Consider the following 21,616-nt stretch of genomic DNA (forward strand, 5'->3'; position numbering starts at 1 on the left):
ACGGGAATTCCCCTCCGATTCTACTAAGGCTCTCATTGTCAAGGACGGAAATGACGAAAATGAAAAATAATAATAATAATAAATACTTTTTTTGTTGTTTTGTTTATCTCAAAGGAACTAGGAGATAACGCTATCCAAAAAGTTTCTGCTCCATTCACTTCAATGTTAAAAAAATAAGACCAGGAGACCTGGTTCTGCCAGACCCAGAATAAATTCCTAGTACTTTATAAGGACTTCGTATGACGGACTTCGTATTACGTGTCAGCGTGTCAGCTTTTATGCCCATGTATGGAGAAGAAAGGGTCCCTTTTATACAGCCGGTCTTTTTCGCCCATGTATGGACGAAAGGGGGCAGAGCCTCATGTAGGCCGACCCTCTGGGTCTGGCAACAAAAAGAGAAAGGGAGAAATACGCCAGAGCCTAGAATGGGTTATTATGACGTAAGCTGCAGTAAGATACTTACTATGGGATATCATCGCCCCCTGGCGATCACACAGAGCACACACAGACTCCCGAATTCAATTTCCTATTGGAGTAGGGTCGTGTGACGCAAAACACCAGCGACCGGTGGTGGTATAAATACCACTGCGTCATATGAGCTCGTCTTCTTCTTCCATTCTGCTTACGAGACTGCGCACGGAGCTGAACTAGCACTACGAAGAAAACTTGACGAATTCCAACACAACCCAAAGCGAGTGCATTGGCGTGCTACTCTACGGGCGCTTTCGTAAAATAGTTTTCAGTTATTAACTCTCCCGAGTTCCTTCATTTTATTTACTCTTTTTATTACTTTCTTTCCTATCCTCTCCGTTTTCTCGCCACGAGGCGAAAGCTAAGCTAAGCTAAACGCTAATGCTAAGTCCTAAACAAAGCAGCTAGGCTAGCTACCTAGCCTTTTGTTGTTTGTTTGCCTCGTGCTCGACGGAGAAAGGAAAGAATGGAGGCGCCTCGTCCATGCGCCATGCGAGGATGTGAATACCTCGTAGCTGCGGACGATGACCACCACCTCTGCCTGTCCTGCTTGGGGCCTAACCATGCCTGGCTCGCCCGTAACCGAACACGGGTGCGACCCCTGCAGGAGCTTCTCTGAGGCCCAGTTGGAGCGACGCCTGGCCAGGGCCACCTCGCTAGCTGCCTCAGGTAACGGCTGTGTTAGCCCCGAGGCGCCGCCCGCCAAAGCACCAAGGGCGCCGGCGGCTAGCACTAGCCTGGGGGCCATGGGCCCTCCTCTCTACTCGGCCCCACGTTCCAGTGGAGCCATCAGCAAGGTCCGGAATGAGGAGGCCTTAAGGACCACCTCCTCATCCCCGGACCCAGACGCCGCTGTCGAGGCCGTCGGGCCGTCTCAAGACAGCGACATCCTCATCTTCTCCCCCACCACCTCCATCGCCGCCTGGGGAGACACTGCTACTCCGGACTACTGCAGTGACTTCGACGGCGCCAAGGAGGACGACGAAGGCCTCGTCGTGGTGGCGGACGAGGAGGGGGACGTAGGCCTCACATCCTACCAGCAGTCACAGGAGGTGACGATGACCAGCCCGGTTCCTCCTGTGCCTGCACGAGAGACGGCGGTGACCCCGGAGATTCCTGGCCAGGCGAGGATATCCGAGGAGGCCGTCTCCGTCGTGCTCAAACGGGCGATCGCCAGATGCGGCCTGTCCGTCGGGGTCCCCATACCGTCACGGCCTCTTGGCCGGCATCATGCGGGGTCAGCTTCCCACTTGGGAAAAAGAACTGGCGCTTTCCTTGCCCAACCGGACGGAGTCGAGGACCAGTCCACCGGTGCAAAGAGACTAAGAAAGACGCTAAAGACAATGAATACGGTTCAAAGTCATGTGTGCCTTTATTCTCAAGTGATGAGTGTACAAAATGTGCTTCCTGTGTGTGGAATAAATCTATTGCCAAAATCACAAATGCCAATTTTTTCCCATGTCATGAAAAGTCAAGACAGCATAATTCCCGGAGGGAAACACTGTCCTCTGCAATCATTCATGAGCCCTCAGTGTTCGCCATGTCCCCTAACCAGTCAGGACGACATCCCAAACACTGTAGGGACAAATACTGTGCATGCTGTAAACATGATGAGTCAATCGCAGGTAGAGAAACCTTTGCTAATGAATCAAATGTCTCAAATGCTTTGTGTAAAAGGGGGGTTCTCTGTGGACAAAACTTTAATTCCATCTGCATCTCTGCAGTACCTTTTTCCGTCCGGCAGAGGGCGGCAAAACGCCTCTGGGGCTCGGAAAAGGCACAAAATGGCCGCCTCTCTCAGCCGCCCCAAAATGGCGGCAGAGAGGCGGAAGTTTACGTCACAGAGAACCCCGGTGTTACACCAGCGAAGCTCCCCAAGGGGAACACTAGTTTCGCTCCGGGTAGAAACACCGCACGACAGGTCCGTTCCCCTCGACCTCACCAACATGGCGGACGAGGTGCGACGGAACTTACATCAACAAACCCCGGTGTTACTCCATCAGCACTCCCCGAGGGGAGTCGCGGCCCGGGCAGACACAACAACGAGGTTTGGTTCCGAGGTTACGTCACGCAGAGCGACAGCGTCTCACGTTCCCATGGGAACGGACGCTCGCTCTGTGACGACACCGACATTAGCCCAGCTAGCGCTAACGAGCAATGCTACAGGGCGGATGTCGACGGTGTGTGGGATTCCCCCGTCGGGGCAGATGACGTCAGCAGCCCCCACCTTCCCCTTGAATCCCCTCGCTCAATGTTTTTCCAAATGGAAAGCGTGCGAACCGAATCCTTGGGTACTACGTACCGTACTAAAAGGATACAGGTTGCAATTCACAAGCATACCTCCACTAACAACCAAAGTAGAGTTCTCCCGTGCGTCAGGCCAAGCGGCCATAACGCTGAGGGAAGAGGTTCTGGCTCTCCTGAGCAAGGGCACAATCTGGGAATTATCTCCGGATCAGAACCGACTGGGTTTTTATTCGGAGTACTTCCTGGTGAGAAAGAAAGGGGGGGGGGGCGTAAGACCTATTCTGAACCTCAAGGGTTTGAACAGGTTTCTACAGGTTTTCAACTTTCGTATGCTCACAACGGCGACGTTGTTGCAAACGATACGTCAAGGAGATTGGTGGACGAGTATAGACCTCAAGGATGCCTATTTTCACGTCCCAATCTACCCGCCGCACCGCAAGTTCCTACGCTTTGGCTACGAAGGGAAGGTGTACGAGTACACAGTGCTCCCTTTTGGCATGTCACTGAGCCCCCGGGTGTTCGTGAAATGCACAGAGGCGGTGATAGCTCCGCTGCGTCAGCAGGGTCTGCGTCTGGCGACGTACATAGACGATTGGCTGCTGGCAGCGGAATCAAGGGAACAGGTAGCGCGGCACACAGAGATGGCCATTGCGCACCTGCAGTCCCTAGGGTTCACAATCAACGCTCAGAAGAGCGTTTTGATTCCATCCCAACAAGCCACCTTCATGGGGATATCCTTGGATTCGACCACAATGGTGGCGCGCCTGTCCCAGGACAGGATAGCGGGCTTCTTGGCATGTTTGCGCTCCATGCGCCTGGGGCGCAAGGTCACGTACAGAACATGCATGCAAGCCGCAGGTCTCATGGCCTCGGCCATACATCTGATCCAGCTGGGCAGATTCTACATGAGACCTTTCCAGAGATGGATGCGGTCTCTGAGATGCGGTCTCTGAGGATACCGCATTCCATGGGCTCTCGGAAGGTGGTAGTGTCACCACGCTGTGTAATGTCACTCCAACCGTGGACACAGGCGACTTTCTTGTCCGAAGGGGTCAAGATAGGCGCTGTAGTGTCCTGGAAGGTGATCACCACGGACGCCAGCCTCTCCGGTTGGGGGGCTGTCTACGAAGGCTACTCAGCCCGGGGGTTGTGGGACTCCTCCCAGAGGAGAGCCCACATCAACTACCTGGAGTTGCTGGGGGTCTTCCTCGCTCTCAAACATTTCGAGAGCCACATCGTGGGGTGCAATGTCCTGGTCAGAACGGACAATACCACAACGATGTGTTATGTCAACAAACAAGGAGGCTTGGGTTCCCTTGTGTTGGACAAGCTAGCACGCGAGCTGACGCTCTGGAGCGTGCAACGCTTGGCACGGCTGCGCGCCATCCACGTGCCGGGCCACCTGAACAGCGGGGCGGACCTGCTGTCCAGAGGGGGGCTCCGGTACGAGGATTGGTCGCTGTGCCAGAGAGCCGTGGATCTGATCTGGGCCCGGTTCGGCCGGGCCCAGGTCGATCTGTTTGCGTCCAGAGAGAACGCGAAGTGCTCACGGTTCTTCTTGATCAGGGCCAAGGACCAGTCCTTGGGAGTAGACGCTCTGGCGCACGAGTGGCCGAGCGGTCTACTTTTTGCCTTTCCGCCCCTGGATCTGATCCGTCCGACAGTGGAGAGGATCAGGATCCAGGGTGGGATGGTTCTGCTGGTAGCACCAGCATGGGGCACGTGGAGGACGGAGATCTCTCCCCTCCTCTACGACGAGCCGTGGCCTCTCCCCCTGTTCAGAGACAAGGCGGAGACGAGGTTTACCACAAGCACCCCCAGACTCTGGATCTATGGGTTTACCCCGTGAGAGGTCGAGTCTGACCTCACAAGGCCTGCCCCCTGCAGTGGTAGCCACTATACAGGGGGCTAGGGCAGATTCTACCAAACGTCAATACGACGTTAGGTGGAATATGTTTGAGACATGGTGCCTGGAGCAATCACCTCCGGTGGTGGCTTTTCAGGCCCCTCTGAGAAGCGTTCTGGTCTACCTGCAGGACAGGTTGGACCAGGATTTGGCTTTCTCTACCATCAAGGTGTACCTGGCAGCCATCTCCGCTTGCCACGATGGTTTCGATGGTCAGTCGGTGGGCGCGCACTGGCTGGTGCAACGGTTTATGACCGGCGCCAGGCGTGCTAGGCCAGTAAACAGACCTTTGTTTCCTAAGTGGGACCTGACTGTGGTGCTGGAAGCACTGTGTCGGCCCCCCTTTGAGCCTCTTGAAACGTTGGATCTGAAGATTGTGAGTTTCAAAACGGTGCTCCTGGTGGCCCTTTGTACGGCAAAACGCGTTGGTGACATGCAAGCGCTCTCTGTGAGCGAGGCATGTATGTGGTTTTCAGACGACGGCAAGAGGGTTTTGTTGAAACCCAACTTGACGTTTGTGTCTAAGACCGGCGCAGTTGCCAGGGCCCCAGTGGAACTGGGGGCTTTCCATCCGCCGTTCACCTCAGCAGAGGATGAACGGTTGCACTGTCTCTGTCCAGTAAGGGCCTTAAGGCTCTACTGTCAGAAGACGGCGGTCGGCCGTGAGTCGTCTCAGCTCTTAGTCTCCTTTGGCCGGGGTCAGAGGAAGGCGGTAGCTAGACCGACTCTGTCCAGATGGATCGTGGAGGCGATTCGGTTGGCATATGTGAGTAGCGGGGCCGCTGTCCCGTTGGGACTGCAGGCCCACTCTACTCGGGGTGTTGCTGCATCTTGGGCCCTCTACAGAGGGGTGTCGATGCAGGAGATATGCTCTGCAGCTAACTGGTCGTCTCCCTTGACCTTTGCATCTTTCTACAGCCTGGAACGTGGCGGCATCTGAGATGGCGCGCACGATCTTGGGTGTAGCGGCTGGCTCAAGTTAGGTGAACACAAACATGCCTGGCGGCATGTGGTTCCTTCCTACTGGTGAGCAGCAGCTGGTTCAGGACAGGGAATGCGAGACATGACTGGGGACATGTTCTCCTTCCCTGCCTGGCTGGCCTTTTCGGCCTTCAAGGTTAGGTAACATAAACATGCCTGGGGGCATGTGGTTTCCTACTACTTGTAGGCAGCAGCCGGTTCGGGGGGAATGCGAGCCATGCCTGGGGGCATGTTTCTCTTTCCCTGCCTGGCTGACATTCCAGGCCCTCTCTTGACCTGCTAGGCATGGTCTGGGAGGAGGAGGCCTTGGTTTCTCTGTCACGGGCCGGTCAGACCGGGGGTCTGGTCGGGCTGGTGGCTAGGGACAGGACTTATGTCCATCAAGGCCTTACCATAAATCCTTTCACTTCCTGACCCGTAGGGTCAGGGTTGCCTGGGGGCCATGGTCTTGCCGGGGGCGGGACCTGTGGCCTTGGGCAAGTGTTTGGGTAGGGTTGGTAAACATGGGCTCCCCCGGGGGACGTTTATGTGTCCCATAGTAAGTATCTTACTGCAGCTTACGTCATAATAACCCAGGGTTAGTAAGATACTTACGTTTTTAACCCCCTCTGTGCGCAGTGTGGCGTGCAGAGTGGAAGGTTTCAGAGGACGAGCTCATATGACGCAGTGGTATTTATACCACCACCGGTCGCCGGTGTTTTGCGTCACACGACCCTACTCCAATAGGAAATTGAATTCGGGAGTCTGTGTGTGCTCTGTGTGATCGCCAGGGGGCGATGATATCCCATAGTAAGTATCTTACTTACGTTACTAATAAAACCGGGGTTACATACGTAACCCTGGGTTTTCTTTAGTTTTCATTAATTTATCAGTTCACTACCTGCAGAATATTTAAGTTGTGTACATCGCTGAAACAACAACCACACATAACACACGCACGCACGCACACAGAATATTGTGTCTTGCCTTACTGTGCTATGTAACTGTGCTGTGCTGAACAACGTGATGTGTTTCTGCAGCCTGATTCATAAGGCCCCACCCTATATCTGCTTGCTACGTTCAGTAAAGCCTTTGCCTTTGTAAAACAGTCTACCTGACTACCTGAGAATGCTTAAAGATTCCCGGTGGTGAATGCTGCTGCCCTACCCACCTAATACAGACCTTAAACTCCTTACCCGCTCAATCAGCTATCCTGCATACAGTAGCAAACAATAATTAGGGAAAATTACACACATGAAGAGTTGTGGGGCAAGCAAAACAAAACTCACTCACATGGGACATATTATGCTCTGTCCTCTGTTCATACGTTTACATCCATATCACTGTTGATTTTGTTAGCTCAGAGGTTCTCAAACCTTCTCATGTAAAGGTCCCCCAATTCAATATGAATTTGGCCGCGGACCCCCATCTGAAAATGTTTTGTGCCCCCCCCCCCTCGCCATACAAGATTTGTATTTTTAAAATGTTTCAAATATATTCCACATAAAAAAAAAATCGGAGACAAAAAAAAAGGAGCAGATCTACAAGCTTGTAGATCGGCTATTTTCAAATACCCGATGTACGATGTATGTATAGGGTTGAAGTGGTTAAACTGATTTTGACGCTATATTAACTAATTTAGCTGGGGACCCCCTGGAACCCCCTCAAGGACCCCTGGGAGTCCCCAGACCCCACTTTGAGAACCACTGACCTAGACAAAGAGCATAATGCAGTTCAGGATACATCTGGGAATAAGAGGAAGAAAGAGCGGAGCAATTTCTCATTTTTATGACTTACTGTAGTGCAGTGTTTGAATAGTTTGATGGACGCAGCCCTGGGGATGTAAGGGAAAAGTATACGCTAGCTTTATTGGAGCGCTAACACACCGGCTGAATAACGCTCATAGCGTACATACATACTGTACAAACCTTTATGTCACTACAGATTAATGTGTCATTCTCACCGCCTCACCCCTTAATAATGGAAACGTAACCTCCTGTATCGACATCCTTGCCATTCATGAGGAGAAATACATAGCTTTCGACGTGTTATGAAATGTTATGCCCTCAGGAATATATTTCTCGCCCACATGAAATAGTGGTATTTAAAACTTTTGGATTAGTAAATCATCTTTGTTATTGACTTTTTCTGTTCCAGCAACACACTCTTGTGAGATCTAGCACCAGTAATCATAGGACATTCACGAGATCTGACGTCAGACGGCACCCACATACAGTAGGAGACCATTTTGTGTACCATTTCGCCACTAGTGGTGAAGCATAGGTTGGCGCATCTTTCTAAAATAATTTAGCATCTTTGTTCTCTACGCCAGGCGCTATAACAGACCGATTCACGTTTTGATCTATATCTGCACCAATCGGCGTGAAACATTTCAAGCACACTCCCTAGAGGCCAAGGAAAAATCTCTGCCTGAAATTGTTCACATCGGCGTGCTATAGCGCCATCAGGAGGCTGTTCTTTCTAAAAGAAAAATGTATATTACTCCTACATATTTAGATTTTTCATATTCCATCCTGATTGGCTAAGATTGGCTTAGTGGCCCGTTTTGAACAAAATGCCTCAAATCATGAATGGTCTGATTGCCGTGAAACTGCATGCACGTTGGCCAAGGAAGAAATGCCACCTTTTTCAAATTGGACTCATGGTGGTGCTATACAGTGCTATAAAGTTAAAAAAAACGTGTCGCAAATTATTTTATCGGGATTAAGGTTAGGTTTAGGCATAGTTTTTGTCGCCCCCAGCCCACTTGGTTTCTGTTGTTACCCTCCATGTACAGCACTTTGGTCAATCTTGATTATTGTAAATGTGCTATAAATAAAGTTTGATTTGATCAGATTTGATTTGTAACAGGCCGATTTACATTTTGTAAAAAAAACATTTTGAACCGTAGGTCATAGAATCAAAATTATGTTTCCCTTGGATTCCTTGGATCATCACGGAACTCCACAAAAAAGTCATGTTTTCCGCCATGTTATATATCTTTGCAAAACGCAGTTTTTGCTCCTACCAATTTCGTCCAAACCTCACCCAAATTGGTGGGTTATGTGATCAAGATGTACTGTATAAGTACGATTTTTCAGATCCCATTTCAAGTATCTATGACCAAAGTTTGCAGGCCCTGGGTAGGCAACTCGACCTGGCGGAGACCTGTGCTCTGAGGAGCACACTTTTCTAGTTGATACTTAGTTGCATGTCGGTGACAAGCAATGAAAATACCCTACTTTAGTCTTTAGGGTTACGGTAAAAAAAAATGGCACAAATTCTGAAAATATCCCTCAAAAGAATCGCTCACAAGTATAGTAATACAAACGTGTATGCTTGCGTGCGTGCTCATGTGAGTGGAGGCAAACATAGAATCCCTGTGCTCTCTTCCTTCCTTATGTTCCACTGGAGGAACACAACCGCTTGTTGTTCCGTTTTATGATTTATAATTTGTATTCATGAACATGAAAAACAAAAATCTCATCTCAAAGTACCAAACAAAAAAGAATAACACGCCATTGTTATTCATTTGGCTTCTCGTTATTCATACTGATCGAGTGGAGAGCACTCCCCACTCAATCAACAGATCCTCCCAATGCACTGATGAACTCATTCTCCTGCACATCAAACTCAAGCTTCTCTTCAAAAAGACCAGTAACTAAGTATATGTACTCATGGACTGCACTTAAGTACTTTTACTTTACTTGAGTATTTACTTTTTCAATACTTTATACTTCTACTCTACTACATCTCAGACATGAACGGCCCTTTCCCACCTGATCACTCTAACTTGTCAACGCCCCCTTGGCCTCGGAGGCGTGTCTATAACCACGCCCCGTGGTGACACACACAGAACTGCGGACCGCCTTAAATAACTCCCAAAACCCTACAATACCAGGCGACTCTGTGGCGTGCAAAGATAAGCATTAGACTTCCAGTTTAGCGTCATGAAATCGAATCTCCCTCCCGACGAATTTTTTTTACCTTACCAAAATACGAAAAAATTATTTTATCGGTATTACGGTTAGGTTTAGCCATAGTTTTTGTCACCCCCAGCGAGGCGGACCACTTGGCCCACTTGGTCAGAACAGACTACAGCCCTTAATATTAAGTTAGGAAGTAGTTAGGCAAAAACAGTTACAACAACGGAGGCGTCTGAAGTCTGAAGCGGACTGGAGCCACGAGAGAGGCACCGCCGAGTGAGCCGACAGGAATCGTAAATTATCGAGTTTATACAAGTTTGAGGCTGTTCAGTTTCCACCCAACAGCAACCAGTTGCAAACAACACATGAGACATGGTAAGTTCTAAGATTAATTGTGATTTATTGATTGATACCGAATCCATAAATTGTTGATTTTATATTTCACTTTTTGAGCAGATTACAAAAATGAGTTGTGTGTTCATTTTACTTGTGAGCTTCTGTTAGCTTTTTAAAGAGTCAATTGTTTCCCCCTATTCTCAATCAATGTGATAATTAAGTAAAATGCCTCCTGGCTGCAGCTGCAAAATGTAAGTCAAATTTGTTATATTTCTTCTTTGTCTGCTCAGTGTTTTTAATTAAACAACAAAACGCATTATTATTAATATTGGTTGATATGTTGCTACTTAAATTTCCTTTCAATTAAAATTTTCTTCCGAGACTCAATAGCACTGCTCCATCTGTTCCCTTTTAATGTTCCACAACATTTTTGCAAAATTGTCTTTGCTTTGCTTATTTTGCTGCAAGTCCACATGGACTGAAACGTTTGCACTCTTGTCTGTACAGTCCTGTAATAGTCTGAAATAGATTTAAAATTCAGTGTGGCATTTTAAAATAGGTTCAATATGCCCTTTGTGAACTCTGAGCACTTGAACCTTCAGTTGCGCGCGTACACACACACACACACACACACACACACACACACACACACACACACACACACACACACACACACACACACACACACACACACACACACACACACACACACACACACACACACACACACACACACACACACAGTTCACACTGGTGGTAAAGCTGCTCACTTTAACAAATGGCTTCATGGTGGGACAGCGATTTAAGTGACTGACATTCGGTGACAGAGGACTTGTCAGGCTAACACTAGAAGTGACAATGCAAAAAAAAAACTGTCGCTCAGTCTGACAGAGGAGGTTTTGTTACCTCTACGGCCCTTTATAAGCTGTAAAGTCATGACATAATGCTTAACAAGTATGTCACTACCCTCCATAGACCATGGGGAGAGTCAATGAGGCAACATGAGAGTGTCACTTATTGGGAACAACACAGCAATTAAAGTTTCAGTCTAGAACTTATTTGATTGAATAGAACATAATTTTAATTAATCAGTATGGTACAGTGGGTAAATACAATAAAACTAGAAAATCCGCAGCAGTTACACGTGGTCTCCATACTCTAGCTATCTATCAATCTATCGATCCTACTCAACCATTGTCATCACTGCTACTATGGTGGCCATCATCTACAGTGCATCGTTTTTATTGCAGTCATCATCATCAGCATCACAAATGTCCCTGTGACAGTGCAGACAACTCACAGTTCTATGGCCTTGTTCCACATGATGACGTATCCAGACAGCACAAAGGACTCGATGTTGACTATGTGAGTGTTCCCGCGCTCCGTCCCCACGTATAGCCATTTACTCTGAAAGGGCAGGTGGCAAAATGTGATCCTGCAGGAGAGAGAGAGAGAGAGGGGGGGGGGGGGTTAAAATGTTTCAACCTATTCCAAATTGCTCATTTTATTTCAAGATGTTTTTGAACATAGCAGATCTACAAGCTCACGTGTTGTTTTCAAATAGCCGACGTATACATAACGTTAAAGCTAGTTGGTTAAACTGATTTTGATGCTATTTTAATACATTTTGCCTGAGACCCCCTGGAACCCTGTCAAGGACCCCTGGGGGTCCCCGGTCTAAACCCGACTTTGAGAGCCACTGCTTTCGACAGTAATGCGGCTAACACAGTGAATGCTAACATGATCCTCTCGCTTCACTTTCAGGCACCTCTCTATTCTCCTGCAAGCTTCAGTATTGTCCGCTCTCCCCAGGGCCCCAAATCCTTATTGAATTGTCTGCTAGCTCATTTGTCTTCTATCTAATAATCCTGTCTCTTGCTCGGCTGGTGGTACACACATTACACACACGCAAATAAAAGGTGCAGACTGGAGCCGAAACTGGTTCTTCAGAGTGATGCCATAGAACTATTTTTCAGAGCAAGGTTCTTTAAAGAATCATTTATTTTAATGGTTCTATAAAGAACCCCTTATAACCACTTAAACACTATACTTGTCTTCCAGGGGTCTGTACTTGGCCCGCTCCCCTTTTCCCTCTACACCAAATCTCTTAGTAAAAAAATTGCCGCTATTTTTGGCGAGTGTTTAAAAGGTGCACCATAAAAAAAAAAGGTTCTACAAAGAACTTTGACAAAAAAAAGGTTCTCTAGAACCATTATGAGGAAAACGAAGAACCATTCACTAAATAAATTGGTTATTTATTTAACCACCAGCATCCCTATTCTGGGGAACATTCGCAAAAAATATTCTTTGCAGACAAAGAGATTTGGTGTAGGAATAAAACCGAATCCAAGTGTATACAACTCAGGTTCAATTCACTAAGAAGACTAGAGGGTTTAAGCAGTTACAGAAGCACCATTTCTCTGTAGAGATGTGGTGGTGGAGAGCTGGAGCCCAGTATGAGCTAATCAACATGGACAGGAGTGAATTAGAGTGTGTTGATCTTCATTCCCTGGCTAAAGGTTCTTATGAAGATGATGAATGCTAATGTCATGTGAATTACAGTTGAAGCACCTTTCTGCCCGTACCCCCCCCCCCCCCCCCTGATTTATTATTATTACATGTCATATGAATACCATACTTGGCTTGCCTGGCTATTCATTAATCTGCAAGCGATTACATACTGTAATTAAGATTCCATGCACGTGTTGGATCCCATGTGTGAAAGATGGTGGGTCAATATGTGTTTTTTATGTACACGTTTCTTCAAATTTAATGGAGTGACGATGAATGTGAAAAAGCTCAAGCTTTGCACCTTTTTTTGTTTGCATTTATGCCGAGTTCACACCGGCAGCTACAAAAGATACAAAGCTACAAAGCAACACAGCATATCTGTCGCCTAGTCGCTGTTGAAACGTTGATCAAGCATGAAAAATATAAAAGAAAATAATAATTAGTTTCCCCCCCAGTACAAGCAGGGATTGTGTGAAGAAAGAAGGTGAGTGGAAATGGTTAAACAACACTTCGTTTTGTAGCTTTGCCCTTTGAAGCTCCCGTTGAAGCCAGCTAAACTTGGATTGTAACCTTTTTAGGTTTGGTAGCAGCTACACACGTCGGGTGTCACTTTCCATCTCCATGTCGTTGGCTTCCATTGAAAATGAACGCTACAGTATACTGTAGCTTTGTAGCTGCCAGTGTGAACGCAGCATTAGGATTTACTTTAAGAATTGTCAGAAGTGTGTCGCGTTCACCAGTAGCTTGTTCACGGGCTATACGGGCACCATGTTCACTGAGATAATTAAGGTCCGGTTAGAAAGAAACGGGCGAGGCAAGATAACACCAACAGGAGACTACAGTGATTCTCAACCTTTCTTAATTTCAAGGACCTCCAGTTTGATTAGTCCATGCGTCCACCATTTCATATGATTTCGTTTTTCTCTGGGACCCCAATCTACACTTCAAAATTCTCAATGTTAACATCGTGGCTACAGTAGAATCAGTATTGCTGTTTGGGGCCAAGACGCTCACAGTACAACAGGAAAAGTTCCTGAATGGCGTCTACCAGTGGTGTAAAGTGAGCTGGGTTGGCTGCATGGAGCAAATGACACAAGTGAGAGTCACATGAGAAACGACAAACTCACTAGGCACCAACTGTACTCGAGCACTGTACAATTTTGAGGTATTTTTACTTTACTGGAGTATTTCCAATTTGCAATACTTCTGCTTCTACTACTAAAACTTTAGTTACTAGTTACTTACTAGATTATAAAACATGCATTAACCACTTTAGCCCTATCTTATACCTACAGTAGGCTATTTGAAAATAGCCGATCTACAAGCTCACAACGTGTCGCATTAGCTTGTAGATCTGCTATTTTCAAATATTTTTGTACTTTTACTTTTGGTACTGCATTACTTTGATGCCAATACTTGGCATCTTACTCATGTAACATTTTGAACACAAGCATTTACTTGTAACAGAGTATGTCTACATTGTGGTATTGCTACTTTTACTTAAGTCAAATATCTGGGTACTTTTTCCACCTCTGACGTTGACACACTGCGATGTGACATTGCAGATAACATCAACGCAGAGCTCAAGACCCTGATGCTAGATAGGAGGGTGTGGAGGGCAGCGATTCAGGAGTACAAGTTGGTGTCCTAGTCCAACACTCAGAGACACTCAGAGACACGGAGAGTGTACAGATGGAACCAAATGCACATGTCCAGTCAATTTGGTACCATTATGTACCAAGGTTATTATAGCTAACGGAAACTAACTAAATAACGAAAACAAAAAATTAAAGAAATTAACTGAATAAAAACTAGAATATAAAAAAAAACATAACTGAAACTGCATTGTATGTTTACAAACTAAATCAAACTGAAATTATAACAAAATGCCCTTCGTTTTAATTTTTCTCGTTGATTGTCCAACAGTAACTGAATATATTTTTAAATGGTATATTTTGTTGAGTTTTTATTACACAATACTTACTGACCTTTTTGAATCCTGCACCTGACAAATAACCCAAAGTATGAAAAAAATCACACCCTGTGTGAAGTGGGCGGTGTCTTGCTAGCTAATCACAATACTGAATGGAGTCAACCAATCTTGTACAAAAAAATAAATACATTTATTGAAACACTCTTATGATGGAAGAAACCATATAAACCATAATAACAAATATCCAAACCTCACTTATAGGGGCGGTTTCACTGCCCAAAAATCACACCCAGTGTGAAGTGGGCGGTGTGGTCACAGTGGTCATCACAGTGATGGAAGAAGTGATGGAAGAAGTGATGGAAGAAACCATAACTTAAAAAAAAACACATTTATGGGTTTTTTTAAGTTATGGTCCTATTTATAGGGCTATGCACATGTGTCATGTTTCCCTAGCCAATCACAGTCCTGAATAGACTGTGATTGTCCAATCACGGTGCAGGGTTAGGGGGGTACATTTGTGGCCAATCACAGCGCAGGATTTGGTGTGCAAATATCCAAACCTCACATATAGGGGCGGTTTCACCGCCCAAAAATCACACCCAGTGTGAAGTGGGCGGTGTGGTCATCACAGTGGTCATCATAGTGATGGAAGCTCACTTCCAAAAAAAATGGATTTTTGGAAGTTCATAATCCTATTTATAGGTTATTAATGTCATCATGTGTCTCGCTAGCCAATCACAGTGCTGAATAGAGTCAGCCAATAGAGTCAGCCAATCACAGTACAGGAAAGTGGGCCAATCACAGTGCTGGAAACTAATACTAATGAGGTGTCCCAACCCCACTTTATAGGGGCGGCTACACCGCCCAAAAATCACACCCAGTATGAAGTGGGCGGTGTGGTCATCACAGTGGTCATCATAGTGATGGAAGTTCACTTCCAAAAAAAAAATATTTTTAGAAGAGCATAATCCTATTTATAGGTTATTAATGTCATCATGTGTCTCGCTAGCCAATCACAGTGCTGAATAGAGTCAGCCAATCACAGTACAGGAAAGTGGGCCAAGTGGGCCAATCACAGTGCAGGAAACTAATACTAATGAGGTGTCCCAACCCCACTTATAGGGGCGGCTACACCGCCCAAAAATCACACCCAGTGTGAAGTGGGCGGCGTGGTCATCACAGTGGTCATCACAGTGATGGAAGCTCACTTAAATTTTTTTTTTTTTTTGAAGTGCATAGTCCTATTTATAGGTTATTAATGTCATCATGTGTCTCGCTAGCCAATCACAGTGCTGAATAGAGTCAGCCAATAGAGTCAGCCAATCACAGTACAGCTAGGGGTGTACTAATGAGCCAATCACAGTACAGCAAATGTGTACTAATGAGGTGTCCCAACCCCACTTATAGGGGCGGCTACACCGCCCAAAAACTAAAACTAAGCGTTGTCACAAAAATGAAAACTAATACAAACTAGCAAACCCGCTCTAAATAACTGAATTAGATTTTTTTTTTCAAAACAAACTAAAAATAAACTATAGTGACAAATCCAAAAACAATTATAACCTTGCTATGTACACTCTCAGTGTTACAGAGCAGTATGGGTCAATTTGGCTTCTAACTGATCATTTAGCTGAGGACCTCTTGGAACCCCCTCAAGAACCCCTGGTGGTCCTTGGACCCCATGCTGAGAACCACCAGAATGGAAATCCAATTTAGTAACATTATGTTAAGCCCTGCCTCAGGAAGGGAGATAGAGTACTGCACATATATTCATTAGTCTTGCAAATCAAATCACAGTTCAATACGAGTTCAACAATAACGTTCTTACAGTATACAGAAGGGTAGTTATTAAGATAATACTTGTGAACATGATTAGGGGTACTTAGATCTACAATGTATTCAGAATCCTCATCGTAGAATCATAGATACCCTCCAGATCCACAAGGACAGGATCACAACATGTACTGTACTGCTAGTTTTCTATTCTACCAGGTCTAATTTGTCCCTGATTAGAAGGTTAGGGTTAAGGGAGCTGTCCATTAGTCCAATGGCCCATTATTCTGATGCCCCAATATTGTCCCAATATGCTTAGTTATAATGTGCGCCTTTGGACCAATGGTACTTTGGAACGATGGACTGTCGGACTAATTGCATGTCACCAGGATGTAAAACCAGCCAGTACCAGGGGTCCCAAAGGCTGGGGTTGGGTCTATGAAAAGGTTTGTGCGCAGGCCTGTACATACTGTATGTTTGAAAAGCAAGAGGAAGAGAAAATGGTTGTCTAATGTCTAATACTGTACATCTGTTGAATGCTCTTTGAGAGAGAGAGAGAGAGAGAGAGAGAGACAGAGAGAGAGAGAGAGAGAGAGAGAGAGAGAGAGAGAGAGAGAGAGAGAGAGAGAGAGAGAGAGAGAGAGAGAGACCTTATTGTTTCATAGTCATTTGGAGGAAAGTCTCATGGGAAGGATTTTCAATTAAGCCATTTTTCAATTTTCTATTTGCACCGGCGGATATTGCTGTAAACCGATAACTCAACACAATTAGCCCCAACATAATCTGATGATATTATTGTGGAAAATTTGAAATGCACCATGCTTAGCTCGGAGACAGATAATTATTATGCTGTATATTCTCAAAGGTGAAATTGTCATTATACGCCATGACATGTGCGCTGTACAACAATTTGCACATGCTCTATGGAAACAGAGAGCGATGCATACACACAAGAGATCTGTATTGATGGCATGAGATAAACCTCCCCACACACACACACACACACACACACACACACACACACACACACACACACACACACACACACACACACACACACACACACACACACACACACACACACACACACACACACACACACACGTGGTTGCAACGAAAACAGTATTATACTGCACATGAGGAGTGCAGTATAATACTGAATACTGTGCATGCAACACACAAGGTGTGGCAGTATGTGTGGAGATGTAATGTATGGGTATAAGGGAGTCACAGTCTGTACAGTTGATATCACTGTAAAGTAGTGCATTGACACCTATGGCCTGAGGGTGGAATCTGTCCTGGAGCCTGATGGATTGTTGCTGGTTTGCCAGATGGTAGTAGACTGAATATTCCATCAATAGGGATTAGGATCCCTGATTCAGTCAGTCAGTATACTCCCATTGGGACAGTCGTAGAAGTATCCTGGAGTCCATGCCTAACCTCTTATGCTCTGTCGTACAATGGTGCCATACACGCAATATAGACGACTTTCGGCGCACGAGTCAGGCTTGAGAAGGGTCGCTGTGTCTCATCTCATCTCTGCAGTCCTGTCGATGTGAATGGGCACGTGTGCTCCTTTTGCTGCTTCCTGTAGTCCACGGTCATCTGCTTTGTTTCATTGACGTCCAGATGGAGGTTGTTATCCAGACACTGTGATGTCGGGGCTCACCTCTTCTCCTCTGGAGGCCGTCTCGTCATTGTCTGCAATTAGGTCGACAACACTGCGGTGTCGTCCTCAAATTTTATAATGGGAATATTCAGGCGGCCACATGGTTGTGTGTGACAAACCTTTGACATTATTGTTTTAAACTGCACATATGGACCTCTTTGCATTGTTGCTTGTTGTACTGTTGTTTATCTAGATGTTTGAATGTTTATGGACCACAATGGAAACAAGCGTTTGGATTTTTTTGTGATTATCCATTTGGCTTTATTTATTTTGTACATACTTTTGTTACTACAATAAAATATAGGATATACAATAAAATATCCAATCAATCAAAACAATCATATCATCTAAAAATAAATAAGGTAAACTTATCTATAAGACCGGTATGTTTTTGTGCTCTTCAGGGGCCTGTTGCAGGACCATTTGGAATCCGACAACACGGAACGAGAGAGCTCGAATGGGTAAAAACAGAAGAATATGAACCTTCCGCTTTGCAATTGTCAAAATGTCATACTTTGATGAATCCAAAATGCCTAAAGACATATCAACAATAACGCGATGACTCATGGTGACTCAGACAGCCCACACAGCCCACTCAGTGCTGATAGACCCCATCATTTACCACCATTTCCTCGCTGTCAGGTGGAGACCAAAAATAATCCAAAACTGTTAAGGAAAGGTAAAGAATTACCCGTGTTACGATGCATCAAGTGTAGTTATCAGTTAGTCACAAGCGCTTGTTAATACTTTTCATTGGTTCAATATTTTATAACAACCCACAGACACACTTAACCACTTTCGAACGTAAGAAAATAGCTAAATTGGCTCGAGTGCCTGCCGCTTTGAGGAGGCGTCATCGCAGCCTGCCTCATAATTATCAGTTGAGGAGCACAGAAGCAGACATCAGGACTATAGCTGCCAGCTGGCCGGCAAATGAAGGGCCAGCTGAGCAAAAATAGCCTTAATGAAGTAACAGAATAAAGAGATGGACTGATCTAATGATGATCTCTAACTCATTTCTACATTGCTGCTAAAAAGGTTTTACCATACCTGCCATTTTGCTTATTTTTTGTATCTATATTTGTTCTGATTTGTATTTTTTATTATTATTATTATTATTATTATTATTATATATCGCCAGTAATAGCTATCGGCCGATGCTTACCTCGTTGACTGCCATGGGCATATCGGCAAATAAGTTGACATTCACCGCCTTGTGAGCCATGTGGCCCATGTTTCTGTAGCCTCGTTCCCAGCCTTTACTCATCTCCGAGGAGAAAAGCCTGGTCACGACCTAATACAGAGAGTATAGGGCGGGACTTCCTTTTTCGACCAATCACAGCACTTGTTTCATTCGCGGAGAATGTACAGTTAAACAGATACGTAAAGCCTCAACGTCATTTCCGCCAATTTACGGTACTTTTGTTTAGACACCCAACCAGGTCTTAACCAGTTTCTGTAGCGTGAGGCGGCTTCACGTACAATCATATGCTTATACAGCACACAGTGACTGACAGTTCTGGCAGAAAAGCGATTTTCTAGTGACTCATGATTCCTTCTTAGCAAAGTTTGGAGGGGTGTGCGTTGCAGTTTTAATGGTGTTGGTTTAGCAGGGACACAGAGCTGAGCGGCAGGTCAGCATCCTCCCTCAGACGTGTGACTCACCGAGTCACCGTGGCCTTCCTTTCATTGTTTTTTTTATCGGAGAGAGGATGATTCACACTCCTGACACAACGGAGAGCGATGGTTGATAACATCCCACTAGAGGAAGAAGGGGGCTAATGGGACCATGACACAGATTACCACAGTGTGTGTGTGTGTGTGTGTGTGTGTGTGTGTGTGTGTGTGTGTGTGTGTGTGTGTGTGTGTGTGTGTGTGTGTGTGTGTGTGTGTGTGTGTGTGTGTGTGTGTGTGTGTGTGTGTGTGTGCGTGTGCGTGGGCCAACGTACGGTGTGTATAAGAGTCATACACCGTGAACACACCAGGGTTATTATTGTTAAGCAAAACAACAAAATAACGAAAACAAGAATGGCAAAAACATTTTAGTTAACTGAAATAAAGAATAAAATCGGAGCTATACAAAAAAAGAAACTAGATTGAGTTTTCAAAAGTAACTAAAAGTAACTAGAATTATAGGAAAATGTATTTATCAGTATCCAATATTCTTCTTTAAAAATAGCTAAAATAGCCGATCTATGCAAGCTCACAAGCTCATAGATCTGCTCATTTTAGCCTATTTCAACCAATCAGATTGTTTGGTCGGACATACAGTAGGCCTACCTGTTGAATAATTGTCATTCATACAGTACATGGGTTGGGTACAAACAGGAAAATGTTTATGTGGCATTTTCCACAAGACAGCAGCACAACATAAACTGGAGATGTATAAAATAATAACATAAAATAAGATGAATAAAGATAAGAGATAAAGTTGGCAATTGTAGAGGTACAATTCCTTGTAATCAATTTATTTGATTACTTGAAGCCTCTATTGTTCGTACTGTGCTAGGAGGTGAGAGCTACAATGTAATTTTCTTAACAGATTAGCCTACTATCTTTATGCAAAACATCTCAAATGAAATGGTTTCACTAATTGTATTTTACTAAATGCATGCATTTGTCAAAAATGCCAGAATGATGCATGGGGTGGCTGGTGGAGTGCAAAGTCTCTTTCAAGAAGAAAATGCCACAAATTGAGAATAAGCTCCTGATTGTCTTTGGTGCAGAGTAGTGAAAGATCTACAAGCTCACAACGTGTCATATCGCGACGCATTGTGAGCTTGTAGATAGGCTATTTTCACTGTTATTGATTTTGTTTAATGTTCTGTCCATTCTTTGATATTTGTTTTCTCTTTTTTTGGGGGGGGGGGGGGGTGTCTAAATAATACAGCAATGTATTGATAGCTATTAAAAAGAAAATGTACTTTCTACTTTGTCATTTGAACTTTTGAATAATACTTTTCAACATTAATAATAATAATACGTTTGACCAGGGTTATCTACACTTTGACTCAAGTGTCGGGGTTTGAGTACTTTGTCCACCATTGCCAGCGAGATGTAAAAAGATATAAAATACAAAATAAATAAATAAATCTCCACAGAGGGAGAATATGAGGGGCCTTAGAGTTATAGGGCGGACGGCCCCGCCCCCACCTATTAATTTCAATGAAAGTTGCTCACTAGCGCATGAAGCATCCGGAAGAACACTGTACTTCCGCGTTTTCTCAAATGTGGAAGACTTGAGCACCGAGCAGGCGCACTAGGGTTTCAAACGGTAGACGCACGCGCAGTTGCATTTTAAATGCGGAAGTCCTGCAATCCCAGATTTGACCATCAGGCGACGGCAGCTTCACTGTTATATTGCGGTTCTGGGGGCGGGTGAGGGGCATAATCTGTATAACGGGTTACACTTCCTGGGAAGTTAGCATACTGCATACTGAATTAGAAGCCATTGTTCTTCTTGATAAAAAAATAAATGTTGTTTGAAACAAACCTGCCTACTGATGATGTCACTGGTAGGCAGGTTTCTGAACTGTCCACAGCCCTCCTCTGAGAGCAGTAGAGAGAATCCTCATCAGGTCTCTTGCTCGACGGCGGGGACGACGCCATGCGAAGAGCCAATCAGCTTCACCAATCCCTGGTGGTGGCATCAATCCAACGTGTGCGGGGGGGCACCGCGGGGGCATTTCCAGCCGGCGGCTTTTGGATCGAAGTGGAGGATAGCATATGTAGGGTGTTCAGGGGGGAGTCTTTTGACGTGGCCGTACCAGCGCATCCGGCGCTGTCCTGCCAGACGGGACGCGGGGGGCTGTTTGGTACGTTCCCGCAGCGTGATGACTCAATCTTGCCATTTTATCCCCTCTATAAAGGGGATACACGCAGCG

At 45.5% G+C, this 21,616-nt stretch overlaps 1 protein-coding gene across 1 annotated transcript in view; it reads right to left on the reverse strand.

Moving 5' to 3' along the window:
• stxbp5l (syntaxin binding protein 5L) overlaps positions 1-21,616 on the reverse strand; it is a gene marked incomplete at both ends in the record, with an annotated part of 294,314 nt that overhangs the window by 106,209 nt on the left and 166,489 nt on the right. The window contains one exon of the mRNA XM_080412829.1: positions 11,147-11,281. Coding sequence (XP_080268955.1) covers positions 11,147-11,281 — 135 coding nt within the window. The remainder of the gene's footprint in view (positions 1-11,146; positions 11,282-21,616) is intronic.

Source organism: Gymnoscopelus braueri (assembly GCF_963280865.1).
Source record: "Gymnoscopelus braueri genome assembly, chromosome: 18".
NCBI lineage: Eukaryota > Metazoa > Chordata > Actinopteri > Myctophiformes > Myctophidae > Gymnoscopelus > Gymnoscopelus braueri.